This window comes from Bos javanicus, chromosome 6, assembly GCF_032452875.1.
Source record: "Bos javanicus breed banteng chromosome 6, ARS-OSU_banteng_1.0, whole genome shotgun sequence".
Taxonomy (NCBI): Eukaryota; Metazoa; Chordata; class Mammalia; order Artiodactyla; family Bovidae; genus Bos; species Bos javanicus.
In genome coordinates, this window is record NC_083873.1 from 45,454,024 (window position 1) to 45,481,567 (window position 27,544).

At 47.2% G+C, this 27,544-nt stretch overlaps 1 protein-coding gene across 2 annotated transcripts; it reads left to right on the plus strand.

Moving 5' to 3' along the window:
• SLC34A2 (solute carrier family 34 member 2) lies at positions 1-27,178 on the plus strand. Of its 2 annotated transcripts, XM_061419835.1 has the most exons (14): positions 1-213; positions 302-363; positions 11,265-11,379; positions 11,483-11,617; positions 12,553-12,681; positions 14,114-14,257; positions 15,408-15,519; positions 17,715-17,910; positions 19,022-19,117; positions 19,529-19,649; positions 20,831-20,998; positions 22,563-22,679; positions 22,776-22,900; positions 24,726-27,178. In XM_061419835.1, exons 3-14 carry the CDS (start codon positions 11,268-11,270, stop codon positions 25,350-25,352), a joined length of 2,082 nt encoding a protein of 693 aa, XP_061275819.1. In that variant the 5' UTR covers positions 1-213; positions 302-363; positions 11,265-11,267; the 3' UTR covers positions 25,353-27,178. The 2 variants fall into 2 exon arrangements, with proteins under 2 accessions (XP_061275819.1, XP_061275820.1); XM_061419836.1 differs by lacking the exon at positions 302-363.
• The last annotated feature ends 366 nt before the right edge of the window (positions 27,179-27,544 follow it).

Consider the following 27,544-nt stretch of genomic DNA (forward strand, 5'->3'; position numbering starts at 1 on the left):
CCTCTTTCCTCGGCATAGCCGGCTAGGTCACGATGGGCTCATTAAGCCGGCAGGTAGGCAGTGCCCCGGCGGCGGCAGCAGGCGGTCCTGGAATGTGCGAGGGGCGTGATGACCGCCGCCGGCCTTTTTGCGCAACACCTTCCCTATATATACCAGAGCGCCGGGCTCCACCTGGGTGCCTGCTCCGGTTCATTACCTGCGTAGAGAGCTCCAGTGAGTACCGCCGCTGGGGTCTGGGCGCTTCTTCCTCTCTCCTGCCTCTTGAAAGAAACTTAATTCATTTTTAATTTACTTCTTTTAGATCTCCCTCGATCCTGATTTCAAGGAACTTGGCTGTCTTTGGGCTACAGAAGAAGGGGAAAAGTAACTTTCTCCACATTTTCAGATTTTTCTTTTTCTTTTTAATGTCATAACTGTTGCTGTTATTTCAACTCCAGTGACTACACTATTAGTAGTGGCATACTTGGGGATTCTAAAATTAAAGATGGGGGGGGATTCCTACCACATAGGAATCAGGACAGCTAGGCTATCTTTTTGGTTACTAACTAGCTGTGTGATCTGAGGCAGGTCCCTGTGAGCCCCAAGGCCTCAGTTCCCACCCCCCCACCCCCTTCCCAAGAAGGGAAACAAAACGGTCTGTCTTTTCTGCTGTCTTTACTGCGAAAATTCCAGGTCTGGGTGGCTGTCCAGTGATGCAGTGCCTCCTGCAGTGTGACTTCCACATGCTGCTGTTTAGTCTGCAGTGTTATTTATCCAAAGTGACTGCAAGACACAGCCCTGGTCTGCTAGTCCCATCAGCGCAGGCAGCATCAGCAAAGGGCCCAGCCTTCCACTCGTCTTGGGAGAATGGAGCCCCCAGTTTTCCAGTGTTTTTGGAGATAGAGGTACTGGGGTGGGGGGCTAGGGAGATGTGGGCAAGGTGCAGTTGTGTTGGGGAGATCAAACATCTCCAGATCAGGAAGAGGGAGGCATGTGGAGTGGAGTGAATTCAGTCTTCAGATTCTCTGGGTAGCTGGTACTGAGGTTGAGTGTCTCTCCTATTCCCTTAGTGAAGAGGCAGCTTTCTCAAACTTGATTTCATGGAGGCAGCTTGTGGATTTCATCACTTAGAATCCTCTCTTCCTCCCTATTTGGGTTCATCATGAGATCTGGGTTAACTCTGCTTGCTCCAGCCCTGTTGGACTTTTTCTTCTCCACACCACTCTCCTCCTGGGCTGGAACCCTCTAATCTGTTCCTCGTTGGGTATTCTTAAAAAAAGTTGTACCTCATGGCAGTGACCATTGTTTCAGATTGTTGAGCATGTTTGAATCTCTAGCCCCTGCCAGCCAGTTAGCTGATAATGATCTCTATTTTTGTAACTTTGGGAACTGGTGGCCAGAAGTGCATGCTTTGTAAAGGCTCGATGTTAAACTGCCACCACCAAAATCCACCTTAAGTCAACTCAACTATTTCATTAAAACAAGTTCCCGGTTTTGGGAAGATGGACGGTTTTGGGAGGATGGACGTCTGGTGTATTGCTGTTAGACACTAAGTGGGCATATGTACTGCTTGAATTCACTTTAATGAAGACAGTAGCTTCTCAGGATCAGTGATTTGGAATAAACTTAATTCTTAGCCACCTTCCACCCCGCCTTTGTCCTGCCCTCCCCGCAGCTCCACCCTGGGAACAGAAAGGCAGTATCAGCAGGGAGTAATCAGGACATCCTAGTGGAATTAATTCTAGTGAATTTAAAGGTGCAAAAGTGTGTGGAAAGAAGGTGGCAAAAAGATGACAATGCATTTTAAAATGTTTATCTTTTATAAATTAGCTCTTTTAACGCCCCCCCATACAATGCAAAAATAATATGGTTATAAGGTAATTATAGGATTTATTTTAAAATAAATGCAAATTGGAAGTGCAGATGAGGGCAAGTGTGGTTTGGTTAAAAGGGTCTTAGTTTAAAGTGATAGTGTAAAAGTCTTTTAAAAATCCTATTAGTTCATACCTTCAGAAGTCTAAAAGCCATTCATCGAGGTAAAACTGAGCTGCTTTGTCTCTCCCACCTTCCTCCACCATTCTGTCCTCCAGGAATTATTTTTGCGATGTTTAGTGGAAGTTGAAGGAAAGTAACCACCATTCTCGGGAATTTTTGAATTCTTGGTCATTCTTTCAAAGTATGAGAAAATGTACCTCAAGCATATTGAGACCACGGGAGTCAAAATACTCAAGTTTGAATTGTCTCTACAGGCTTGGTGTGACTTAAAGTGATTATTTCTTTGAGCCTCAGTTTCCTTTCCTGTAGAATGGGGGATAGTATTGATACTAAGGTCAAAAGTGTTAGTCACTCAGTTGTGTCTGACTCTTTGCTATCCCATGGACTATAGCCCACCAGGCTCCTCTGTCCATTAAATTCTCCAGGCAAGAATACTGGAGTGGGTTGCCATTTCTTTTCCAGGGGATCTTCCTGACCCAGGGATCAAGCCTGGGTCTCCTACATTGCAGGCAGATTCTTTACTGTCTGAGCCACCTCAAGCAAATTGACAGGAATACATCAAGTGCTTGTGAGACTAAACAGATTAATTTGTTAACAGGGCTTACTGCAGGGCCTGGCACAAACTCTCTGGAAGTATTTGGCTGGCAGACACTGTCCGCCATGCTGGGGATTGGGGTCATCCCCCGTGTGCTTGTGGAGGTCACAGCCTGGTGGGAAAACGCCTCTGTGTCTCGGTCTCTCAGCAGGACGATGCCCCTTGCCTCCTTCCTCCTCTCCCCACTTCTTCAGATGGCCTTGAGCTACTGCTGTTCTGAGCGGAGGTGGCCCCAGAACAGGTCCTGGTTGGAGAGGCTCAAACAATGCCAAGCATAGGAGTTGGGTGACTGCCAGGTGACTTACATTTCCCCACTGCCCAGGTCTGAGAAGGGCTGAGCAGTTTTTGTTTGTTTTTTGTTTTTTTTTTTTCCCCTTGGCCCTCAAGAGTTCCTCTTGGCATCATATACACAAGTGGATGCAGGAAGTTGAGCCAAAAGGGTTATCAATACAGCCAGCTCAATTGTAGGGAGGAGCCCAGGGTTGGGGCAAGGGAGCAGATGTGTGGTCGGAGTCACTAATCTTGTGCCTGGGCAATAAAAAACATTTTTCTGGGTATTAGCACCAAATTGCCAAAAGGGATGACTTAATCCTTCTCTGCTTCTGGCAGGTAGTAGGAGAGCACAGCCTTGGGGGAAGGTGGGGAGAGGGAACAGCTGAATCAGAGGGAGGGGGATGGGAGAAAGCCTTTGGAGGGGACCACAAGCTCTAAGGGCCCCTCTGACTGCCAAAGCACTTCCCAGGGGAATCGGGCACTAGTGTCTGCCACACCCCCGGGAGCAGTGGCCTCAGATTCAGTCTACATCTTCTGTCAGGCACTTCAGTGCCTACTGTCCTGCTTAGCTGAGCCTCCTAAAATTTAGACATACGCCAAATCCAGGCCCTTAGTATGCCTGAGCCTTTGTGGGGAGTCAGCAGCCAGCCCTTGGAGTATCTTGACTGACATTTCCAGCTGTCTGAATGACTAGGTAAGACTGACCCCTGCAGAGATGTCAGTCAGCTAGCTATCCCAGACTCCTTCAGAGCCCCACTAGGCCTGGGCCCGAGGTAGGTGCCTTACTGCTCTGATGGGGCCTGGAGGATATCTAACTCCTTCCTCTACCTTGACACTTGGTGGGGTTCTGTGGAAAGGCCATCTAGCTTTGGAACCAGCAGTCCTGGCTTCAAATTAGACTCTATCCTTGGGCTTCCCAGGTGGCGCTAGTGGTAAAGTACCTGCCTGCCAAGGCAGGAGACATAATGCAGGTTTGATCCCTGGGTCAGGAGGATCCTCTGGAGGAGGGCACAGCAACCCACTCTACTATTCATGCCTGGAGAATCCCAAGGACAAAAGAGCCTGGCGTGCTACAGTCCATGGGGTCGCAAAGGGTTGGACACGACTGAAGCAACTTAGCATGATCCTTGGGTAACTGTGAGACTTTCTCAATTTCTCTGTGCCTCAGTTTCTTTGTAAACTGGAAAGAAGACCTCCTTATCCTAAGATTTAATGAGGTCACAAATCATCTAGAACATTCCTGCATCACAAAACAAACATTAGATCCTTTTTCCTTACGTCCTTTGAATTCAGTGGCCACACAAATAGTCACTCAGCTGTGCAGGGAGATGAAGAACTTATGGGCTGGGGCAAAGTGGAGTTGAGTCTATTTGTTGTTTGTGATGCAGTTCATTTCACAAAGTGCTGAGTCTTTACTCTGCCAGGCACGCTGTTCGGGCCCTCAACTACATTCATTAATCAGTTAGTCTAATAACAGCTATTTAGGGAGGGAGACACATTGTCCCTAATTTTCGAAAAGATGAAACTGAGGCTCAGTCCCTGCCGCATGGTTCTCTTTCCGGGTGGTGTGCCAGGCACTATGATAGCAGCAGACTGAACAGCTCTCTAGTCTCAGGGCTAACCATGGTGTGTTTGTTCCAAGTCCCCCTTTACTTGGAATCTGCAGGGTCAGCCTGCTCAAGCGCTGAGGCTTTGGTGACTGGGAAGGCCGTGGATGTAGGGACTCTGCAGCCACACTGCCAAGTGCAATGGTTGGGTACCTGGTGACCTGCATTTCCCCACTTTCCAGGTGCCAAGAAGAACATCTTGAGCTGTGGGGTGGGGAGGGCAGGAGGGGCTGTTCAGCAGCTTCAGAATGCTCTGGGCTGGGTCAGATGACTCCTGGCTGCCTGCCCCTCCGGGGGCAGTGCTTCAGTATGTGGACCTGCGCATTCTCTTCTTTCCTGCAAGTGACTAGCAGCGTGAACACCCAGTGAGTGATGGTGGAGTAGATGAATGTACCGGACAGTGAAGTACAGCGGTTCCCAGGTGTCTGCGGGTTTGGTTCCAGGACTTACCACAGATCTTGAGATCTGCAGAGTCTCGTGTATAAAATAGTGTAATTGTACATAGCCAATGCGATCCTCCCATATACTTTAAATCATCTCTAGATAGATTTTTATAATACCTAACAGTGTAAATGCTATGTTAATAGTTGTAAATACAATGTAAACGCTATGGAAATAGCTGCCTGTGTGCTGCAAATTCAGCTTTTGCTTTTTGAAACTTCCTGGAATAATTTTTTCCCCTGAATGTTTTCCATCCGTGGTTGGTTGAAACTTCAGAAGCCAAAGACAAGGAGGACTACTGAACTGGATGTAGGAAAATGATTGCTTCATCAGGAATGTGTCTGGAAAGGGGATTTGGGTGTGGGACAGATGTCTGAACTTAGAGTAGGGGAAGCAAGATTTCTAGGAAGGAAGAGTAGAGACTTCCATTAGAATGTTGCCTTTGCTTCTTGGTGATGCTGATTAATAGGAAAAGAGGACCCAGAGAGGAATGAAGCCAGCACAGGCCTCACGAAGAGGAAGTATTCAAGACACTCTAGTTTGTTGAATCCCTTGCGGCCATATGCTACTCTCCCTTCTGTCCAGTTCAGTGGAAATGAGTGTCTGCCCATTCCATTGCTTTTATTATTGTGAATTACTTGTATTTCGGACCATGGAAAGTGTCTGGTTCTGAATTTGCTAGATACCTTGTACATCCCTTAAAAGAAAATGATTCTGACTAGTCAGAAATCCAGTCACTGGGAATAGTTTAAATAATACCTTACTGCTGATGAGAATTTCCCAAGCTGGGCTGCTATGACATCCACATTGTAGCTTCTTGAGACAGCTGCTCCACCCAACAGATCTTGGCCAAATGGGCTTGCATATGGTGATGAGGAGCAAGCACTCATAAGATTCAGGCATGATTTGTTTCCTAGTCATGATCAGTGTGGATCTAGGGTATTCCTTCAGTAAACCCTGGATGTTGATGTCTCCATTCACAGATGTACAGTACCTACTATGTGTGGTCTGCTGAGCTCTGGGGGAAAACGTGTAATAGGATTCCAGCTCTCCAAAGCTTAAATTCCAGTTGGGAAGGCAGTGTAAATGTGCATAAGAGAAGAACAGCTCTAGGGTGAATTCAGATTATAAGAGAAGGAGAGGTGATAGAATTACCAAATTTTCCCTTCAAAATGCCCCTATATACATTTTGCATTCTATACTATAATATGTCCATGCTTGTTTTAGCATGATCATTGATAATCACACAAGTTTACAATATGTTGGCACCATTCTGGGGGCTTTTTAACTATCACACACTTGATCATCACATTAATCCTTCATAGGGTTAATCAAATATACATCATTTAGCAGTAATAATGTAAGTCATTTAACATTCCCTTGCCTCTTTATGTGTGTAAAAGTAGTGCTCTGTGAAGATATGTCTATGTCCCAACCAAGGATATGTTTGATCAGGGCCCACCCTCCCTGACAGGTAGAGCTGTGTTTAAAAACTGGCTCCATCACTCACCTACTAGGTGACTTTGAGCAAGTTGCTTGGATGTCTTGGAATCACAGATTTGTCCCATTTGCAAATGACAATGTTCATGATGAAATGTGAACCTTGGCTCAGTGGTAAAGAATCCGCCTGCAAAGCAGGTGACCCAGTCGATCCCTGGATCAGGAAAATCCCCTGGAGGAGGGCATTGGCAACCCGTTCTGGTATTCTTGCCTGGAGAATCCCATGGACAGAGGAGACTGGCGGGCTACAATCCATAGGATCGCACAGAGTCAGACATGACTGAAGCAAGTGAGCACAGCACAACATTCATGACGCCTTTTTTGCCTAAAGATTTGAGTGACACATGTGTCAAGCACCAGCATAGCACCTGGCACCTCCTTGTCACTCTTTAAAATGGGAGTTGTTATTATCAGAAATCAAGTAAAGATAGCACAGTGGTGTGTGATGGAGTGCCAGATGAGTCACATGGGTAGGACACACGCTTAGAGAAGGGCAAGACTAGAGAGGCCTAAGGAACTCAGGCAGAGAAGGGAGAGAGGGCTTGGGTTGAGCCTAAAGAGGTGGAGAGAAAGATAGGGGGAGGGTCTTCTATTTGGCAGGGGGATGCCTGGGCAGAAGCAGAGGAGAGGGTTCAGGGTCCCAGTTTTAGGCTGGTGTGACCAAGGCCAGGGATCATTTGGAGAGCAGCAAGCCATAAAGAGATGAGTGCACACGATCACAGCTGTGTGTTGGGAAAGAAGCTGTAGAGAGAGGCTGGGGCCCAAATCAGCTCAACAGGCTGCTGTGTTCCTCTAGGCAGGAGATACAGAGGCTCAGCATGAGGAGGTGGCCCCAAGGAACCAGACGCCAGGAACCAAGTTGCTCCCAGGTAAAATGCACCGTCCTGGTGCTGGCTGGATTTGGGAGCTGTCAGAGATGACTTGGAGATTCTCGGCTGATGATGGCAGGAGTCACATAAACAGCAAAGTTCCACGAAGGGGAACTTTGGGAATGATGGGGAAATGAGTTGGATTTAAGTTAAGGTGATGTCTAAGTGCTGACACACGTAAATGGTCCATGAACAGTGGAGATAGGTGGTTCGGATGCAGGCTACGTGCTTTTGTGCAGATATATGGGGTGGGAGATGCTTGGAGGCTGTGGGAGACTCACTTCCTCCCTGGAATCTTTTTTTTTTTTTTCATTTATTTTTGGCTATGTGGGGTCTCTGTTGCTGCATGGGCTTTTCTCTAGTTGCGGCGAGCTGGTGTTACTCTCTAGCTGTGGTGTGCAGGCTTCTCATTGCAGTGGCTTCTCTTTGTGGAGCATGGGTTCTAGGTGCCCAGACTTCAGTAGTTGTGGGTCCCAGGCTCTAGAGCACAGGCTCAGCAGTTGTGGTACACAGGCTTCATTGCTCTAAGGCATGTGGGATCTCCCTGGACCAGGGATTGAACTCAGTCTCTCACACTGGCAGGTGGATTCTTTACCTCTGAGCCACCAGAGAAGTCCCCCTCCCTGGATTCTGTGTGCAGTAAGTGGGATGCTGACTTCCACTACAGCGTGGAAGCATCTTTTCCATTTGTCTAGATTTGGGCTTTTAATCAGATAGATATCACTTCTGATGCTATTAATGCATGACTCACTCCTTCCAGGAGAGTTCCAGGTCATATAGTCATTGAGAGGCAAGCAAGTGGACTCTAGAGTCAGAGAAACTCTCAAATCATGCCTGTGACCTTGGGCCAAGTGACTTCATCTGTCTGGGTGCTTTGGTTTTCTCATCTGTAAAATGGGAACAACACAAACCCCTTGCAGAGCTGATAAGAGGAGTTAAGAGGATCAATTTATTGAACAGATTACTGTACAGAAATTAACTCATTGAAGCTGCCTAGTAACCCAGTGGTTTATAAACATAAACCACATTCCTATGTATGGGAAACAGAGGCACAGGACAGTCGAGTGACTTGCCCAAAGTCGCAGTGTATCTGGGGCAGAGCTGGGGTTTGGTTCTAAACCTCTGTGCTGTATAATACCTAGCCTAGAGCCAGCCCTGTATTTTCTTTTTAACCTCAGAGCCATTTCAAACCCACATTTCAGATGTGGCAGCCTTGAGCTGAGGTTGAAGTTCTCCCAGATCAGCCTTGGTCTCTCCTCCCCAGCCACCCAGCTTCACCCCACTTCCCCTGCCCAGGTCCAGCCTTGTAGCTGCCTCTCAGCATACCCCAGAAGGTGCCCCATCAGCAGGCCTGGAGAGAAGTGGGCTTTGCCCCACCTAGGGTGGTCAGCTGTACTGCAGGAGACTGGATGGAAACTCACCTGGGTTCAAGGCTCTGCCATGTAGGACCTTAGGCAAGTCATAGGTCTCCGTGTACCTGAGTTTTTCTTTTTCTTTTTTTTAATTGGGTATAATTGCTTTTGGGGCTTCTCTGATGGCTTAGTAGTAAAGAATCTGCCTGCCAATGCAAGAGATTCAGGAGATATGAGTTCGATCCCTGGGTTGAGAAGATCTCCTGGAGGAGGAAATGGCAGCTGACTCCAGTGTTCTTGCCTGGAAAATTCCATCGACAGAGGAGCCTTGAAGGCTACAATCCATGGGGTCACAAGGAGTCAGACACGACTGAGCAGAAATGCACATGCGATTGTTTCACCATGTTGTGTTAGTTTCTGCTGTACAACAAGTGAATCAACTATTTGTACACATATGTCCCCTCCGTCTTGGACCTCCTTCCCCACCCCATCCCACCTCTCTAGGTCACCACAGAGCACTGAGCTGAGCTCCCTGTGCTATAAAGCAGGTTTTTCATCTTGGGATGCCATATGATGGCAGAATAATAACAACACTTCTCCGAATGGGCAGTGGTGAGGTTGAGCACAGCTATTGGCTCTTGCTGGCTAGGCAGGTCCCAGCATCCTGTTCAGAAAGCACACGAAGCCTGGGTGCTTATGAAGCTGAAATGAGAGACCTGGTCTGTGCCTTCGTGGAAGCCAGTGACTGCAGGATGTTGGCTTTGATCACAGGAGTATGTGCCATGCTCTACAGTCACACAGGGAAAGTTCCTTGGGCCAAACAAATGCATGAAATCCTCTCATGATGGGAATTCACAGAATCAGCTTCTTTTAACTCCTGGCTTTATCAGTATGAGTGACAGGAACCATACAAGTGCTCCTGAATCACCTAACTTCTGTGAGTTTGGGGATGGGGCTGCATCTCTTGAAGAAAATAAAGATCGCAGACAATCCTGCCACCCCTTGTGTACCCCATGGAACATTTCAGGGTCCTTATCGCGATCATGCTGTAAATAGAAGACATAAATATGCCTTCTATTCACAATTTATCTAGAACATTTTCCTGAGGTTGTATTTACTTTGTTTTGCTCGTTCTTTATAATGGCATGCTCTTTGCTGCGTGCATGTCCCATAGTTAATACAATAGTTTCCCGGTTTTTATTTTTGACCCTGTAAATAAGAGTGCATTTTGGTTTGCATCACATTCATCCATCAGTCAATGTTTACTGGGCCTCGTCAACGTCCCAGGCAGAGCTGTAGACCTTGAGGATGCAGTTATGAGCAAGACAAAGGCCCCCTTTTTGGTAGAGCTTCCATTCTGACAGGCAGGAATGATTTCCACTGAAGAAAAATGGGAAAGGAAACAGACCCAGGTTCTGGGATACCCTCTCCAAAGAGGTGATCAGAGCAAGGCAGTACTTTTGATTTTCTGAGGAAAAAAAAAAAAAAAACTGTCCCTAGATTTTAATTCCTACAGGTGAAATTACTGGGTCAGAGATGTATGAAATATGTATGGGGTTTAGACATTTGCCAACTTCTTTCCAGAACTTTGGCAGTGCTCTTTTCACTGGATCGTCTCCAGAATGGTACATTATACTTAAATTTTTATTTTTTGCTAATTTGATAGTTGAAACTTACCTCACTGTTTTGCATATCTTGGGTCATTAATGAGGCCGAACTCTTACTTTGTAATAAGTGTTTGAGCCACTTGTACTTCCTCTTCTGTGAATTGTTTATTCCAGTCCTTTGGGTTGCGTTGTCTGACGTGTGTCAGGACAAGAACTGCAAGTAGAGGATGTCCTGGTACGTAGGGAGTCAGGTTTCCTCTCCACGGAGTTGAGAAAGGCTTTGTTGAGAAAATGGGTTGTGAGGAAGGCTCTATCAGAGGATGGGAAGAATGTGGTTCCGACAAAGGGTTGTTAAAGGCAGCATAGCCTAGTAATCATTGTTACTATTTACCAGGCACTTTCTGGACACAACCATTAATCTCATAACCCTACAAAGCAGGAAGCATTGTCCCCATTTTATAGATGGCTCAGAGGCCTAAAGGGACTCTCCTAAACATACGCCCATTGATAAGTGGCACCTGTGGGCTTTGAACCAGGTCTAATATATCATGCTTCTCATAGAGGACCCAGCGGCAGGTAAAGCAGGTAGAGTGTATATGAGCATTAACACAGACCACAAGTCCACTAGGTGAGGTCTGTTGCAGATCTGCAGGTTGAGCTTGTCCTTTCATGAGAAGCAGATGGGAAGTCCATTGGATGATCACGAGGGCTTAGTGGTACCACGTGTTGATGAAGATGAATGGGTTTGTGTTCCCTTTCTGACTAAAGGAGAGAGTCATGACAGACCAAGACAGACAGAGCAACCAAAGGAGGTTCGGCTGGTGTACAGATTTGAGGCTAGGATGGAAACATAGAAAACAGTGGTTTGGTTTAGTGACAGCCTGGGTGAGTGAGGGAGGGAGGCCTCCAGAGGCATGAAATACGGTGCTTAAGGGTCTACACTTAGGACTTATAAGCACGAGTCTTTGCAACCACTGTCTCTTCTTGTGGAAACTAAGTGGGCTTCCTTTCAGTGGCTGCTTCTTTAAGCTGTTTTTCTATCACAGACCATGGCTCCTTGGCCTGAGTTGGAAAATAGCCAGCCTACCTCAGAGAAATACACTGTAAAGGCCGATGGTGAGCAGTCTGCCAAGCCTGAGAAAGCTAAGGAGACTGAAAAAGGTAAGTGCCCCACCTCCAGCCCTGGGCTGGCCCCCTTGGGAAGGCCCCAGGAGACCCAGGCCTGGTTCCTCATTCCTCACGGCCTCTCTGCTTGTTTGGGCAGATGACACCGGCACCGCTATCACCAAGATAGAACTTGTGCCGTCTCATTCCACTGCGACACTGATTGAGGAGCCCACCGAAGTGGAAGACCCCTGGGACCTGCCCGAGCTTAAGGACACGGGGCTCAAGTGGTCAGGTAAATGAGGGCAGCTGAGGCAGGTCTTTACACTGTCACCTTGGTGTCATCGTTTCCCTTCGATTGTTCAAGCAAAGGTCCTGGCTTTAAGAGTCAAGCCTCCTGTGATGACTGGGGGATCTTTCATCCTTTCGTTCATTCATTCAACAAATGAACCAAGGTTATAACCAGACCAGACCCTGTGCAGCTCCACTGTGTGCCGAACCAGGTCCCAGGCACTGCCCAGTGCCGCAGATGCAGCAGGAAATAGACGAGGCCCCATCTCTGAGACCCTGGTGGGCTGGGGAAGAGGGGTCCCCAGACCTCAACGTGGGCATCAGAGAGAGATTATAGAAGGCAGTCTACATAGACAAAACAGGAGGAATGCAAGCAGATGCCGCACTTCTGGTCCAGGCAGTAAGGTCAGTCTGCAGGTCAGGTAGAAGGGGAGGAGAGCTGGGAGGGAGGACGTGAGAACCACTTTAAAAGTGAGTGGAGAAAGCGACAGCCCAGGATGTAGCCTTCCAGGACATACGAGGGCCCAGACCCTCCCCAGATGGAGGCTGTGATTGCTACCTTGCAGCCACTTTGTTGAAAATATTCTGTGTGGTTCTGAAGGTGCTTAGAAAAGCCTTTATCTCTGACCTCGCACTTAGCAGGGGCAAGTGCTCTTAAGTGGCTCATCAGTGACACTTGCTGTTGCCTGTGTGTGCCCCAGACCTCACCAACCCCCTCCTCCCAAGAGCCCAGTCCTTTAGACATTTCACCACAGGTTTCAACTGAATAGACTCCAGTGGTAATTACTTTGAAAACTACAGCCAGCCATGAATGCATCCCATTGCTAGGTCTTGCTAGATTTAAGACTATAGCTGCCTGGCTAGGAGGGGAGTTGGGGGAGTTCTGAGCTCATCGTCAAACTTCTCAGTGTTTCAGCCATGCCTTTTCCCCTCTTCCAGAGAGAGACACCAAAGGGAAGATTCTCTGCGTCTTCCAAGGGATTGCGAAACTTATTTTACTTCTGGTGTTTCTCTACTTCTTCGTGTGCTCCTTGGATGTCCTGAGTAGTGCCTTCCAGCTGGTTGGAGGTATGGATGGAAGAGGTCAAAGGTCTGGGGTGGGGGTGGTGTTTTCGGTGAATTTATTTCAGAAAGTCACAACTCAGCAAGCCCCATGCAGTTGCAGTCTACCCGAGTGTTCTAGAAATGGAAGTTACCTGAGATCATCTGAAGTCATTCCCCCATTTTATAGAAGAGAAAACCGATACCCATGAGAGGGTTCTGATAGGCTGGCTGAAGTGGCTTAGGCCAGGCCAGAGCCAATGCCAAGGGCAAGCCGTCAGCTCCTCGTGTTTGTCTGTGATCCCCGGACAGGAAGCTGTTTGACCTAAAGGCTTACGTGAGGGTTTCTGGCTGTCTTGGGGCCTCCCCACTGGAGAGGACTATTGACTAAGAGTGTTCTTAGGCTAAAGAAACTACTAAAAATCAAAATTGGTCCTTTGCTGGAGAAGGACAGGGGTCCCTTGTTGGGGGATCTGCTTTCACTGCAGTTGCCTAAACACATCCCAGGACTGAGCATGGAAATGAGGGGTGAGGGGACCCAGAAGTGAAATTACTGTATGCTTGGTCACCTGCCTGTCCCCAGTGGGCAACAGTAGTAAGAGCCAGCCCTTTAAGTGCCTACTGACGTAGGGGCATTGTCTTAAACATTACCTCCCAAAGTCTTTCCTACCTACAGAGGAATGGGCCAAGGCTCTAGAAGGTTGTCACCCAGCACTGAGTTTCACAGCCCGTAATTGGCATAGTGGGATTCAAACTGAGATCTGGTGACATGGAAGACCGTAGGTTTCTGTATCCCTTGGTTCTGTCCTTGAGAACTCATCTTTGTGGTCTAGCAGAACTGTGGGAGTTTGAGGGGCAGACTGACTTGCTGAATGCCACTCTGGTCTGCCTCTATCCCACACAGCATCAGCAAGGGGCCTTGCTGTCTCTCAGACAAGGCATTCCACTCCCCACTCTCAGTCTTCTTTTAAACATTAATTGGGGGGATGGATTGATGGTCTCAGAGCACACTCTCAAGTGATGCTCCTAGTGTTCGGTTATGGGCTGGGGCTAGGGGCTTGAATCGAAGGGGTTGGATAGAGAAGAATGAGAAGATCTACGTGGATAAATCTTGTAAGTTGGGAATACATCCCTGACCAGAACAAGGCCATCAGGAGATGCACTGGCATTCATCAAACGAAGTACAGAGCTGAGGCCAGATTCACGATCATAGAGGACTAGAGGAGGGCTTGCTGATGAAAGTGGTTGAAGTAGATAGGAAGGTGCAGGGTGAAGGGACAAGAGGAACAGGGGTGGGTGAGATTAGCGCAGCACTGGGGAGAAGCCTGAAGAAGCAAGATGCCTGAGATACCACCAGCAAGTCTGCTGGCTGGCACCTACAGCCACTGGCCAGTAACTTGAGGCTGGTCACTCAGCGCCCACCTAACATCCATCATATGGTTATGGGTTTGTTTTTCAGGAAAGGTAGCTGGGAAATTCTTCAACAACAACTCCATCATGTCTAATCCCTTGGCGGGGATGGTGATTGGGGTGCTGGTGACGGTCCTGGTGCAGAGTTCCAGCACCTCCACGTCCATCGTCGTCAGCATGGTGGCCTCCTCACGTGAGTCCAGGCACCTGTGAGCCCAGATACATTTCAGGCATTTCCCTGTTCAGCTGGGGAGGCTGGGATTTACTCTGAGTATGTCCAGGCTTCTTGCCATTACCTTCCTAACTTGTCCAATTATGATGTGCTCTGCTTAGATTGTGGGCAGCCTCCTGTTTCCCTTCCTAGGGCTGAGCCCCAGTGCTTGAAGACTCAGTTCCGAATTCTCTTGAACTGTGTTGTCTAGTCTAGTAGCCACTAGCTACATGTGGCTGTTTCATTTAACCTTAAATTCAGCTGCTCAGTGGCAAGGTGTATTTCAAGGGATCACATGTGGTTAATGGCTGTCATATTGAACCACATAAATTTAGAACGTGTCCATCATTGCTCTCAGGGCTTCATGTAATCACATCACGTGTTGGCCTTGAGGCATCTGAGCTTGGGGACCTGACGTTACAAACTTGAACCCACTCAACGTTTGCCCTGGCTATGTTGAGACAGACCCTCTGAGGGGAGCCAGTTTGAACTGATTAATTTTCAACCCAAACCAGTATTTTTATCTAAAATTTAGTAGAACAACTTTTCAAGGACCAAATTAGAAGAATATTTTTTACCTCTGCAAAGTATTTTTATACTTTTATAACTTATATTTTTTATACTTCTTAATACTTTTATAACATATACTTTTATATGTACTTTTATACTTTTATACATTAGAATGTATGGCAATGTATTAATTTTGTGAGAAAAAGATATTGCCATAAACTTTCCATAATAAATACATAAGTCCTTATACATTGTTTCCTGGTCTCCTTTATGCTACCCTGCCATCTGGAATGGGGGGACAGAGGGATTTAGAATGGAACTTTTAAACTTTTAAACTGAAACTTTTAAACAGGAGGGTTTTGTGGAGTCTCTAAATTCCCTGCAATTAAGTGCTGAAATTTTTTATTTCCTTCTTTGGCATACGTGCCTATTTCTATAGTGAGATGCCCAAGTTTTGTTCAGATTCACAGTGGGGTGCAGACCCTAAAGAGATTAAGACCTGGTGCTTTAGGGGATTACCAGCCTGCATGAGGTCAGTTTGCCTTGGGCCACATCAGGAACACGGCCAAGATGCCTTCCTCAACTTTACTAACTTGCTAACTTACTCTTTTCCACCCTCCAGTGCTGCCCGTGCATGCTGCCATCCCCATTATCATGGGAGCCAACATTGGGACTTCAATTACCAACACCATCGTGGCGCTCATGCAGGCAGGAGATCGGAAAGAGTTCAGAAGGTAGGAGGCTTGGAGTCAGCCTTGGCCACCACCAGGCCCATATGGGGGTTGGCCAAGTTTTCCTAACTGTCGTTGACAAGAGAGCATGTTTGTTATCCCTGGACCTCTTAGAAGTAGCTACAGTGAAGTAGGGCTGGAGGCTGGGATCACATACTTATCAGTTGGTAACTCAGCTCCCTGACTTGCAGAGCTTGGATAACAGAATCTATCAACCTCCATGTTGCCTAAAGACATTAACACATTCATATAGATAAATACTTAGCAAGGTGCCTGGCACCTAGTCAGGGCTGCCTGAATACAAGTGTTAGCCAGAAGCTTGACCTGTGGCATAGTTAAAACAAGGCCAGGTAGAATAGCATTTACTATCTCACTTGGAAATAATTATAACTTCCTAAAGCTTCCATTAAACACAATTCCCAGCCTCTCTTCTGACTGGTTATGGGTTTTTCTGGAGCTTGTTACAATAGTGAAATAGTCCCCATCCAACAAAGCCAAAAACACCAATTTGAAAAGGTACAATGCACCCCCAGTGATCATAGCAGCATTATTTAGAATTGCCAGGATATGGAAGCAACCTAAGTGTCCATCAACAGACGAATGAAAGACGTGATCCATCTACACGCACACACACACATACACATACAATGGAATACTACTCCTCAGCCACAAAAAAGAACAGATTTTTGTCATTTGAAGCAATATGGATGAACTTGGAGGGCATTATGCTAAGTGAAATAAGTCATACAGGGAAAGACAAAAATTGCATGATATCACTGATATGTATAATCTAAAAAATACAAGAAACTAATGAATAAAACAAGAAAGAAGCAGACTCACAGATATGAGAACAAACTAGTGGTTACCATTCGAGAGACGAGAGGGGGATGAGCAAGATAGGAGTAGGGAAATAAGAGGTACAAACTATTAGGTATAAAATACGCTGTAGGACATAGAGCCAATATTTTCTAATAACTATAAATGGAATAAAACCTTTTAAAATTGTGAGTCACTGTATTGAACACCTGCGGCTTATATAATATTGTACACCAGCTATACTGCAACTGTCACATCAGAAAGGTGACATTAAACAGGCTGGTGGGGGTGGTCAGTAAACACCATCCCTCGTCCGCGGGTGCACTGGCGGGCACGGGATGTCCTCAGCCGTTCAGTTTCTGTCAACCATAGCTGAACTCCTGGTCCATGATAAAATGTTCTGAGGTCTAAATTATAATACGTATCACCCAGGGTGTTTGCTAATTTGATCTTAAGAAACTGAGTAGACTTTTCTATGCACTATTTTATTAAATATAGAAGCACAAAGAGGTTAAGTAACTTCGCTGAGGGGCATAGCTGGGACTCAATCCAGGTTTTCTTATTAGAAATTCTGGGTTTCTTTCACTGTTACACTAATTTTTACCTCTGGATATATAAAGATGAAAGTGCGTACACATAGAATATAATTGATCTAGCTCACCCCCTTCTGAGATATTTAAATAGATTGCTTTCAATAACATCTTTGGAGATGTGTATTATTCTTTTCTGGTCATTTTTTCCTGGATAGATTCCTGAAACAACAACAACAACTATATCAAACACCTATAAAGCTTTTTTAACAGTTTTCCAAACTACAAAGAAATATTTGTAACACTTGAGTCAGCAGTGTATGAAAATGTCTTAAATCACCCTCTCCAGGAAGCATAAGTAAAAATTTGTACTTGCAAACAAATAGCAAATTTCTAAAGGAAGATTGTGTTCAGTATGCATGATTCAGAAGTAGTCTTGATGACGTTTTTTCAAACAGCCCCTTGCTGAATTAATAATTGCAGCCAAAATAACCTCTATTGATAGTTCCCTTTCCCCCACACAGAGCAAACTGTCTACTGTCTAATCTGGTGGGAAATGTTCTGTCAGGCAGTAGGAGATGAGATTCCTGGACCCAGTACTGCTGCAGTGATCTTCAGTTCCTCTGTTTGCTGGTCCTCAATTTCTTCATCTGATGATTGGTGGTGGGGCGGGGGGAGGGTAGTATTAATACCACTCACTTTGGGGATTGCTATAAGAAGAAAAGTGAGATTGTATACCTATATGCATATAGGTAGGTGACACCTGGCAGATAATACAAGTGATGACCTGCCTAGATGGTACCCAGCCACTTGATGACCGGTCTGACTCGGGGTGGGGTTCTCCTCCTGCAGGGCCTTTGCGGGGGCCACCGTCCATGACTTCTTCAACTGGCTCTCCGTGCTGGTGCTCTTGCCTCTGGAGGCCGCCACCGGTTACCTGGAGCGCCTGACCAACTTAGTAGTGGAGAGCTTCCACTTCAAGAATGGAGAGGAAGCCCCAGAACTTCTGAAAGTTATCACAGATCCCTTCACAAAGCTCATTATCCAGGTAACCTGGCTTCCTGCAGAGAGGTAAATGGGATGGAAGAGATGGATAAGGGTCTGTAATTACTGTCCTTTAGCTGCCTCTGAAAAAAACCAAGGGAGGCAGAACTTCAGGAACACCAGATGGGATGGAGTTCTTGTTGTTCAGTTGCTCAGTCGTGTCAGACTTTTTGTGACCCCATGGACTGCAGCACACCAGGCTCCCCTGTCCTTCACTATCTCCTGGAGTTTGCTCAAATTCATGTTTGTTGAGTTGGTGATATTATCTAACTATCTCATCCTCTGCCATCCCCTTCTCTGGGAGTGAAGTGAAGTGATAGCTCAGTCGTGTGTGACTCTTTGCAACCCTGTGGACTGTAGCCCACTAGGCTCCTCCGTCCATGGGATTCTCCAGGCAAGAATACTGGAGTGGGTTGCCATTTCCTTCTCCAGGGGATCTTCCCAACCCAGGGATCGAATCCGGGTCTCCCACATTGCAGGCAGATGGTTTAACCTCTGAGCCACCAGGGAAGCTGAGTAATTGTCATTTATTATCTCCATGACTTCAGCACACATGTATCATCTTTATTAGTGTGGGAGTGGTGGGTGGTAGTGAGTGCTTCTTGAGACTCAAGAACTCTCCATTGGACACTTCGTTCCTACCTCTGACCTTGGCACCCCTGGGCTCACTGATTAAAGTCACATCCTACTCACAGCCAGAGAGGAAGAGTTTACTGCCTTTCCTCCCATCTTATCCCTCTGCTCACTAGAGTCTGTCCATATTGTTGAAATAAATGAAAGAAGGCTTTGTAGATGTTGTCTTGGGGAGAAGGGGCCAGCTTGGACCCTGCTCATTCACTTTTACCTTCATTTTTTTTCCTCTTATTTGATTATCCAATGAATATTCTACTGCACGCTTCCTAGATACAGGTCTGTTGTTCATACCAGTCCTTCATTTATTGAGCACCCACTGACATGGAGGTGCTATGCTCTGCCCTGAGAGTGCAGATAGGGTGAGTCCCAGCTCACCAATGCAATCTGGTTCATGTCCTCAAAGCCCCTGTTAACAGCTTAACATCTGTCCCACATCAGTTTTGACAATGGGCTGACTCTGTTCTGTCTATTGCTTTCCTCAGCTGGATAAAAGTATTCTCAACCAAATTGCAATGAATGATGAGTCGGTCCAAAACAAAAGTATGATCAAGATTTGGTGCAAAACTTTTACCAACGTGGTAAGTTTCTAAGAATATTGCTGGCTGGGTTAGCTCTTTTGTCTGTACTGGATAAAGCAAGATCTTGCCTTCAGATTGGGCATATAAAAGGTTGGGAGAAAGAAAAATCGAGGATTCCTGAAAAGTCAAAACTAGCCAGTGAGAATCCTTAAGTCGTTGATTTCTAGATGGACAAACATGCTATAGGACAGACAGGACCAGCCCACATCATGGACATGTTATTCCTGGCTAATTATGTTCATGTCTCCTGGCTTATCTCTGGCTGCCACCTTGCTTCCATTTATAGAGGGACTTGTGAAAGCAGTGCCCCACACCTATGGAGTCTCCCGTGATGCCCCGAATTTCCCTCCATTCCCCACCAGAAGTGAGGGTTGTAGACAATGCATAGTATTTCTCATGTTTGCCACCCAGACTGAGAGAAATGTCACCGTCCCCTCGCCTGAGAACTGCACCTCCCCTTCTCTCTGTTGGACGGATGGTTTGTACACCTGGACCATCAAGAACGTGACCTACAAGGAGAACATTGCCAAGTGTGAGTGGAACTCACAGAGCATCAGCCATTGCGACAGGCTGTCTGGGGTGATGATGGTTATTTCCTATCTGTGTGGAGCCCCAGTAAATGAAGGAAAGAAGGGCAGTGAGATTCACTGAACACCAATCCTACATGGGACAATGAGCTGTGAGCTTTCACGTCAGAAGAAACTAAGGCTTGGGGACAGGGGGGCAGGCTCAAGGTCCCCCTGTAAGGGGAAGAGCTAGGACCTGAAACTCAGTTCTTCTGGTCATTCCAGACCAACTCAGAACTCATCAACAGATTCCAGAGCACTCCCTCCATGGGCTTTGGTATCTCTTTGGCAGTAACTGTAGGGAGATGACAGCCTGATTTGAAGGTTAGGGGGCATATACAGAACAGATACCATCGCCCTTGAGTCAGGAGTCCCTATTGTACAGTAGGCCCCATTTGAGGCACTGGGGCTATAGCACTGAACAAAGCAGTGAGCTTACTACTCCAGTTGGAGCACTGATGCTTCAATTCTTTAAGAAGCTATACTGTTGCCTCTGGATTCTTTTATGGCCCTGATGCTAGTTCTTCTAATTATTTATTCCTTATGTGCCTATTTGCATATCTCTGCCTCTCCTCCTCTCCAGGCATCCCCACATTAATTCTGAGCCGTATACCTTACTACTCCAGTTGTGGTTTACCTCACAGAATCATGTGAATGTATCACCTCTTGTATTGTAGCTGTTGTACATCCATTAAAATAACCATGTTTTTTCTGGAATCATCACAGAAACACACAGGGATTTTAAAAAAGAAAAAAACACAAGCAGTTTTATAATTAACAATTGCTCCCACTCTGACTTGCTCTTCCTGCCCCAACTTGGCTCCTTGAATACTTGTAGGTATCCTCATTATCATGAGTAAAACACGGAATGGGATTTAGAGGCAGAAGAATGGAGTTGGAGGCCTGCCCCTGGATTTTACTACATCTTCACCCTCATGAGATCCCATTGGCCTAAACATAACTTCAGGGTTATACTTAGCTGCAAGGGAGGCTTGAAAGAGTGGTCTTTATTCTGGGCTGCCCTGCATCAAGCTGACAACCAAGATTCTGTTACTTTGAGACAGAAGGATGTTGGGGAATAAATAACAATCTGTGGCCTCCAGGGGCTCCATGCCCTCCTAACAAGGGCTGTCTATGGTCTTTCCAGGCCAGCACATCTTCGTGAATTTCAACCTCTCAGATGCTATTGTTGGCACCATCCTGCTGATCACCTCCCTGCTGATCCTCTGTACCTGCCTGATCCTAATTGTCAAGCTCCTGGGCTCTGTGCTCAGGGGGCAGGTGGCTGCTGTCATCAAGAAGACAATCAACACTGGTAAGCTTGCTGCCTCTCATTCTGGACCTTTTAGGGGTGGCATCACTGTGCCCCTCCCCCATAGGGAAGCTCCTGTTGATTCTCTTCTAGCAACAGCTTCTACATGGAGTTTCTGTCTTGGCTCTGAGAAGCTGTGAAAGTTACAATGCCACTTGCCTTCGAAATCCTCCTTAGTGTTTTGAGTGGAGCCTGGGGAGCACTTGTTTGCAAGGTCTTGAGAAAGAGCCAGCTTAAGTTCAAATTGCTATGAGTTAGACCTTCCTTCCTACCAGGTTCCCTGTTTGCCCAGGACTTTACTGAGTCTGTCAGGATCCCTTAGGTAATAAAGGGTTGCAGAAGTCCACTGCGACCCTTATTTCCCTTCAGCTCTTGGGAAGAAAATGTGGTTCTGGATAAATACATCAGCATTTTGAAACAGCCAGGGAGACTCTATTGCTGAGAATGGCATCCTGGCCAATGAAAACACACCCCATGAACTCTGCCTGTGAAATGGGGCTGAGGATGTCTACCTCCCGAGGTTGTCATGAGGGTGAGCTGAGCGACTCTTCTCTTGGTGCTTGCTGGCTATGCGGGGCATGGTCCTGGACTGGTGGTGCCAAGAACAGGATCTCTGGGGCTTCCAAGCTGCTTCACATACTCAGTGCTCTTTTAAGTGGAAACAAAAGTGGAGGGTATGAAGCACTGGGAGACCAAGACAGGAGGAAAGCTAGAGCCTGAATGCTCAGAGTGCTTTGTTGGTATTTGGGTGGCATCTTAGTGTGGCTCAGAGGGTAAAGTGTCCGCCTGCAATGCGGAGACCTGGGTTTGATCCCTGGGTTGGGAAGATCCCCTGGAGAAGGAAATGGCAACCCACTCCAGTACTCTTGCCTGGAGAATCACACGGACAGAGGAGCCTGGTAGGCTAAAGTCCATGGGGTCACAAAGAGTCGGACACAACTGAGCAATTTCACTTAGTCTAACCACTGTAACAAATTCTCATAGACTGGATGGTTTAAACAACAGCAATTTATTTCACACTGTCTTGGAGACTGGGAGGTCCAAGGTCAGGGCGCCAGCACAGTCGGGTTCTGGTGAGGACCCACTTCCTGGTTTATAGATGGCTGCCTTTTCACCAAAACCTCACGTGGACAAGCTCTCCCTTCTATAAGGGCACTAATCCACTCTTGAGGACTCCAACCTCATGACCTAGTCATCTCTCAAAGGCCTCACTTCCTAATACAATTACATTAGGGGTTAGGGTTTCAACACTTGGATTTGGGGTGGGGGAAATGACACAAACATTCCATGCATAACAGATGGGTTCAGCATTCAGAACTCCAGTGAATATGTGTTTTTGTCTTGGCAACACATCCTTGCTTCCACCATTTGAATATGCAAGGTGAAAGAATGCTAAAAAATCCAATTTGCAGCTTCAGACTTCTGTGTGGGTGTGCAGAGGAGTTTACACAACCCAAACCTCTGGCCCAGTTGTGCTGCCTGGATCCTAGGGAGATGCCAGCTGGGCCTCCCAATCCATGCCTCTTCCAGAAAGATTGTGATGCATCTCTTATCCTCTGTCTTCCAGATTTCCCTTACCCCTTTAGCTGGGTGACTGGCTACCTGGCCATCCTTGTGGGGGCAGGCATGACCTTCATTGTTCAGAGCAGCTCTGTGTTCACGTCTGCTATGACCCCACTGATCGGTGAGTTTCTCGCCTGGGTCTCCCTCTGTGTTCTGTTACCATCTCCTGCCATGCCCTGGGGCTGATGCCACGGGCTTTGTATTTTCATCCCCCCAGGTATCGGTGTGATATCCATTCAAAGAGCATATCCACTAACGCTAGGTGCCAACATTGGCACCACCACCACCGCCATCTTGGCCGCCTTAGCCAGCCCAGGCAGTACTTTGAAAAGCTCACTCCAGGTAAGGAAATGCTTCATGGGACAGGGGCTCTGGGAGGGATCCAAACCTACCCATGGTCTTGTAAGCACATGGTTTCTAAACAAGAAGCCAAGTTAAGCTTTTCTCTGTTATGTCCAAAACCGTGATGTGGAGATGCCTCAGGGAGACAGATTTGAGAACAACCAAAGGCCACTCCCTAGAGTGGTGGAACAACCACTCCCTAGAGTGGTAGTCAGACTCCCATCACCAGAGGTTGTTTAAACAAAGGTGAGGTGGCTGTTTTGCTGGAGGAGGAAAGGGTATTCCGGAAACATAGATACCGCTTTCTGTCTCCTTGCCCTCGTCTTGGACAATGGGAGGTCACTTGTGTCCTAAGCCTGGCATTGAGAAGAATCAGGGGTATCTGCCTTGCCTGGATCAGCTAGGTGACCTTGGGCAAGATGACCTTTGATGTCTGAATCACTGTCCCCCATTTACACACCCAGTGCCCTTGGACAGGTGACCTAACCTTTGAGCATCAATTCCCTCATCTGAAGAACAGGAACCATAATCTCTAGCTCAGTGGGATTATTTTAAAGATCTGATGAGGCTCTGTCTAAAGCCATGCTGTCGATAAAAGTATAGAATGAATATAGAATATGTGAATCACTCATGAAATCTGAAACTTTTAGTACTGAAGTTTTAAAAGTCAAAAAGGAACAGGGAGATTAATTTTAATAATGTGTTTGATTGAACCATTATCATTTCAATGTGTAATTGATATTTAAAGTGATGAGATTTTATATTTCTTTATAAAAAATTAATTTATTAACCCATTTATTAATTTGCTTTTGGCTGCACTGGGTCTTGTTACTGCACATGGGCTTTATCTCGTTGCAGTGAGTGAGAGCTATCGTTGTTGCCTTGAGTGGGCTTCTCATTGTCGTAGCTTCCCTTGTTGTGGAGCGCAGCCTCAGGAATTGTTGTGCACAGGCTTGCTTAGTCACTCCATAGCATGTGGAATCTTCCTGGACCAGGGATCGAAACCGTGTCCCCTGTATTGGCCGGTGGACTCTTAACCACTGGACTACCAGCAAAGTCATTTACAATTGTTTTGGGCTAAGTCTTAGAAATCCAGCAGGAATTTTACACTTATGCCACATCTCAGTGGATAGTGACTAACGCATCGGATAGGGCTGGTCCAAAGCCCCTAACATCATGCTCCGTGCCTGGTGGGAACATATCAGTTCAGTTTAGTTCAGTCGCTCAGTCGTGTCTGACTCTTTGCGACCCCATGAATCGCAGCAGGCCAGGCCTCCCTGTCCATCACCAACTCCCGGAGTTCACTCAGACTCACGTCCATCGAGTCAGTGATGCCACCCAGCCATCTCGTCTTCGGTTGTCCCCTTCTCCTCCTGCCCCCAATCCCTCCCAGCATCAGAGTCCAACAGGAAAGTACAAAGTGTGTGGCCTCTGGGGCCAGGCTGTCTGGGTTTGAATCCCATCTCCCATCTGTGTGACTTGAGGATAATAGCTTAACCTCATAGTGCCTCAATTTCTCGAAGTTCATTGTTAGATTTTGCCTAATGGAAACTTCAGGCCCTGAAAACTAAACTGTGATTCAGGTGGTCACTTCCCTTGCCTTCCCCCCTCCCCCCCTCCCCCCGCCCCCGCACCGCGCCCCCACCCCCACCCCACCCCCCCGACACACAAATGTATTAGGCCCTCAGCTAATGTAGTCCCTCCCACTCTGGGCTGAGCTACGAAGGTGAGGAAGACCCATGACTCCACTTCTAGATGACGCCCTCTTCTCTCCGACCCCGCCGTGCGGCAGGCCCGTTCACCTCTCCAACCCCTTGCTTTTCAGATTGCCTTGTGCCACTTTTTCTTCAACATCTCAGGCATCATCCTGTGGTACCCAATCCCGTTCACTCGCCTGCCCATCCGCCTGGCCAAAGGGCTGGGCAACATCTCATCTAAGTACCGCTGGTTCGCCATCGTCTACTTGATCGTCTTCTTCTTCCTGATCCCTCTGGCGGTGTTTGGCCTCTCCCTGATTGGCTGGCCAGTGCTGGTGGGCGTGGCGTCGCCCATCGTCCTTGTGATCTTACTGGTGGTGGTCCTCAAGATTCTGCAGTCCTTCTGCCCGGGCTCCTTGCCGCAGAAGCTCCGAAGCTGGGACTTCCTGCCCTTTTGGATGCGCTCCCTGGAGCCCTGGGACAAGCTCATCACCTCCCTCACCAGCTGCTTCCAGATGCGCTGCTGCTGCTGCTGCCGGGTCTGCTGCCGCCTCTGCTGTGGGCTGTGTGGCTGCTCCAAGTGCTGCCGTTGCAGCAAGTGCTGCGAAGACCTGGAGGAGGGGAAGGACGAGCCGGTCAAGTCCCCTGAGGCATTCAATAACTTGGCCATGGACAAAGAGGCCCAGGATGGGGTCACTAAGTCTGAAGTGGATGCCTCAGGCACCAAAATCGTTTCCAGCGTCACAGCCTTGTAGGTAGGGGCTGCCCGGAGCGGGGAGGAGGGCCCTATAGTCCACACGCTCTTGCTCCCTCCTGGTTCTTCCTGCATTTCAGGGGAATTCCTTCCCCACTGAGAAATGACATCCATCCCAGCTCTCATTCCCTTGGCCCAGTGTATCAAGCCCATACAGTAGTTCTATCTCAGCCCACGCTCCCTGGGCCTTCGAGGCTTGGGAAGGCACAAAACAACACTGAAAGAGAATTAGTGAAACCTGGCCAGAGAGATGATCACAATTGCCCCAGCACACAGCTGGGTTGGTCAATAGGACTACCCTTCCCCCTCTCCACCCCACCCCCACCCCGCCCCCTCGCCCCCACCATCCTCTTCCAAAGGAAAAGCCCCAAGGGAGGAATTTAAGGAAGGTTCTCAGAGGTGCATATTCACGTACACTTTTCTTTATTATGATCCAGCTCAGGCTTATCTTTTTTACAAAAGACCTGCTTCAACCAAGAGCAGCTGCTCCCATACAGTACAACGGCAGCCCAATTCAGGGGAAATGGTGTAATTGTCTGGGATTTGGAGAAGATTTGGTGTGGCCTTTTTCCCTTCTCGGTGCTCCTCATATCCCCTGGCAGGGTTTTCGTAAGAGAGCAGTTCTGTCCCTGAGCTGGCAGGTGGAGGATGAGTGTGGGAATTGGGGAACATTTGAGGGAGATGGTTCATCTCTGCCACAAGAGCCTTGGGTGCTTCTTAACCCAGTTAATTTAAAAACCAAATCGGCATATGTTCTGGCTAAAGCCTAGTGCTGATAAAAATCACCCCTGCTGAGTCTTCTGAAGTAAGATACGCCGGTTCTGAGTCCCCTCCACTCTGCCCCCTGAATCATAAAGCACCTGAGCGCAGGACAGCTCTACACCTCTCTCTGCCCCTTGGCTCCTTGTACAAAATGACTATAAGGGTCAGTTTCAGTGGTCAGCTTCCGCCATACTTGCACCCACCTGTCCGTCCCTCAAAGCCAGAACCTCTTTCCAGACATTGTCCCCAGACATTGTCCCATAGCCCCATCATAAATGAACTTTGGTTCATCTGCCCTCTCTCCACGTCTGCAAAGCTTCAAACTTTTCAGAGGGTAGAAACCAGGGCATGGCTGGACTGCCCACAGAAGCATGATCATCAAGTGGCAGTGGAGTGCGTGCATGTCTGTGGATCCAAGAAGTGTGCTCCTTCTTGGCCCAGATGCCTTCTCTGTGCCTTTGAGAGCCCCCGTTGTATTATTATTTACACCTCTTCTTGCCATTGCTTCTTACCCTCAACAAACCTAGTTCTCCCTGGAGAGTAAGTGAGCTTCAACTAAGCCTGGAAAAGGGGATCGATGCAGCCGTGCTCCCAGACCCTGTCCTTCCCCATTCTAGCTTCTCAATCACTTTAGCAGGTTGGGATACCAAACTGAGCCTTCCCCTGACCTTCCCTGTGTAGATACAGATTCCCAAACAGAGCCATTTATACTCTATATTTATACTCCTGCAACTGTACAGCATTTTTTGTAAGTTATATAGTAAGTAGTACTGTGATTTGTGTTACGTAGCGCTCTCGTTTGGAAACCAGGCCAGGTTCTACTAAGAAAGACCACCTTTGTATATTTTGTAATACTGCCTTTTAAACGTGCTTCCGCAGCCACACCCACACCACACACCTCTCCAAATATGTAAATATGTACGTTAAACTTGGGCAGGGCCGTGGTCCTCTTTGTACTCTGATTTTTAAAAATTGGATCCTTGTACCTGCGTTGATGGTATCTTTTTTTTTTTTTTTTACTGGTTGTGGGAAGTGAGAGAAATAAAAAATAATCAAAACCCCAAAGGAGTGAGTTGTTTTCAATCATAGGGAAATAAGGACCTCCTAGATCTATTTCCTAAAAATTTGAGGTCGTTCCCTCATTTAATGTCACTATTCACCAACAGCACCAGCTAGGTAATTTGTGGAGTCCTTCATTTGAAATGCAGGGAAAAATGCCATAAGAGGTACTAAAAATATCAAGTTTTCCTCTCGACCATGGTCCCTCTTTTTGACTTTTTAAAAATGACTAATGCTAAGTTGAAATTTTAAAATTATTAATGTGAATTTTATGGTTCCTCTTTATATTGTGATGCCAGCTTTAAATGCAAGCAGGGCTTCCTTGGTGGCTCAGAGGGTAAAGAATCCATCTGCAGTGCAGGAGACCCAGGT

What these genes read in the sequence shown, in the direction of transcription:
- SLC34A2 (XM_061419835.1), top strand. Translation starts at nt 11,268, where the DNA reads ATGGCTCCTTGGCCTGAGTTGGAAAATAGCCAGCCTACCTCAGAGAAA. An exon ending in TGCCTTCCAGCTGGTTGGAG is followed by an intron (nt 12,682 to 14,113) that starts GTATGGATGGAA and finishes TTTGTTTTTCAG; the next exon opens with GAAAGGTAGCTGGGAAATTC. An exon ending in TGCTATGACCCCACTGATCG is followed by an intron (nt 22,680 to 22,775) that starts GTGAGTTTCTCG and finishes TCATCCCCCCAG; the next exon opens with GTATCGGTGTGATATCCATT.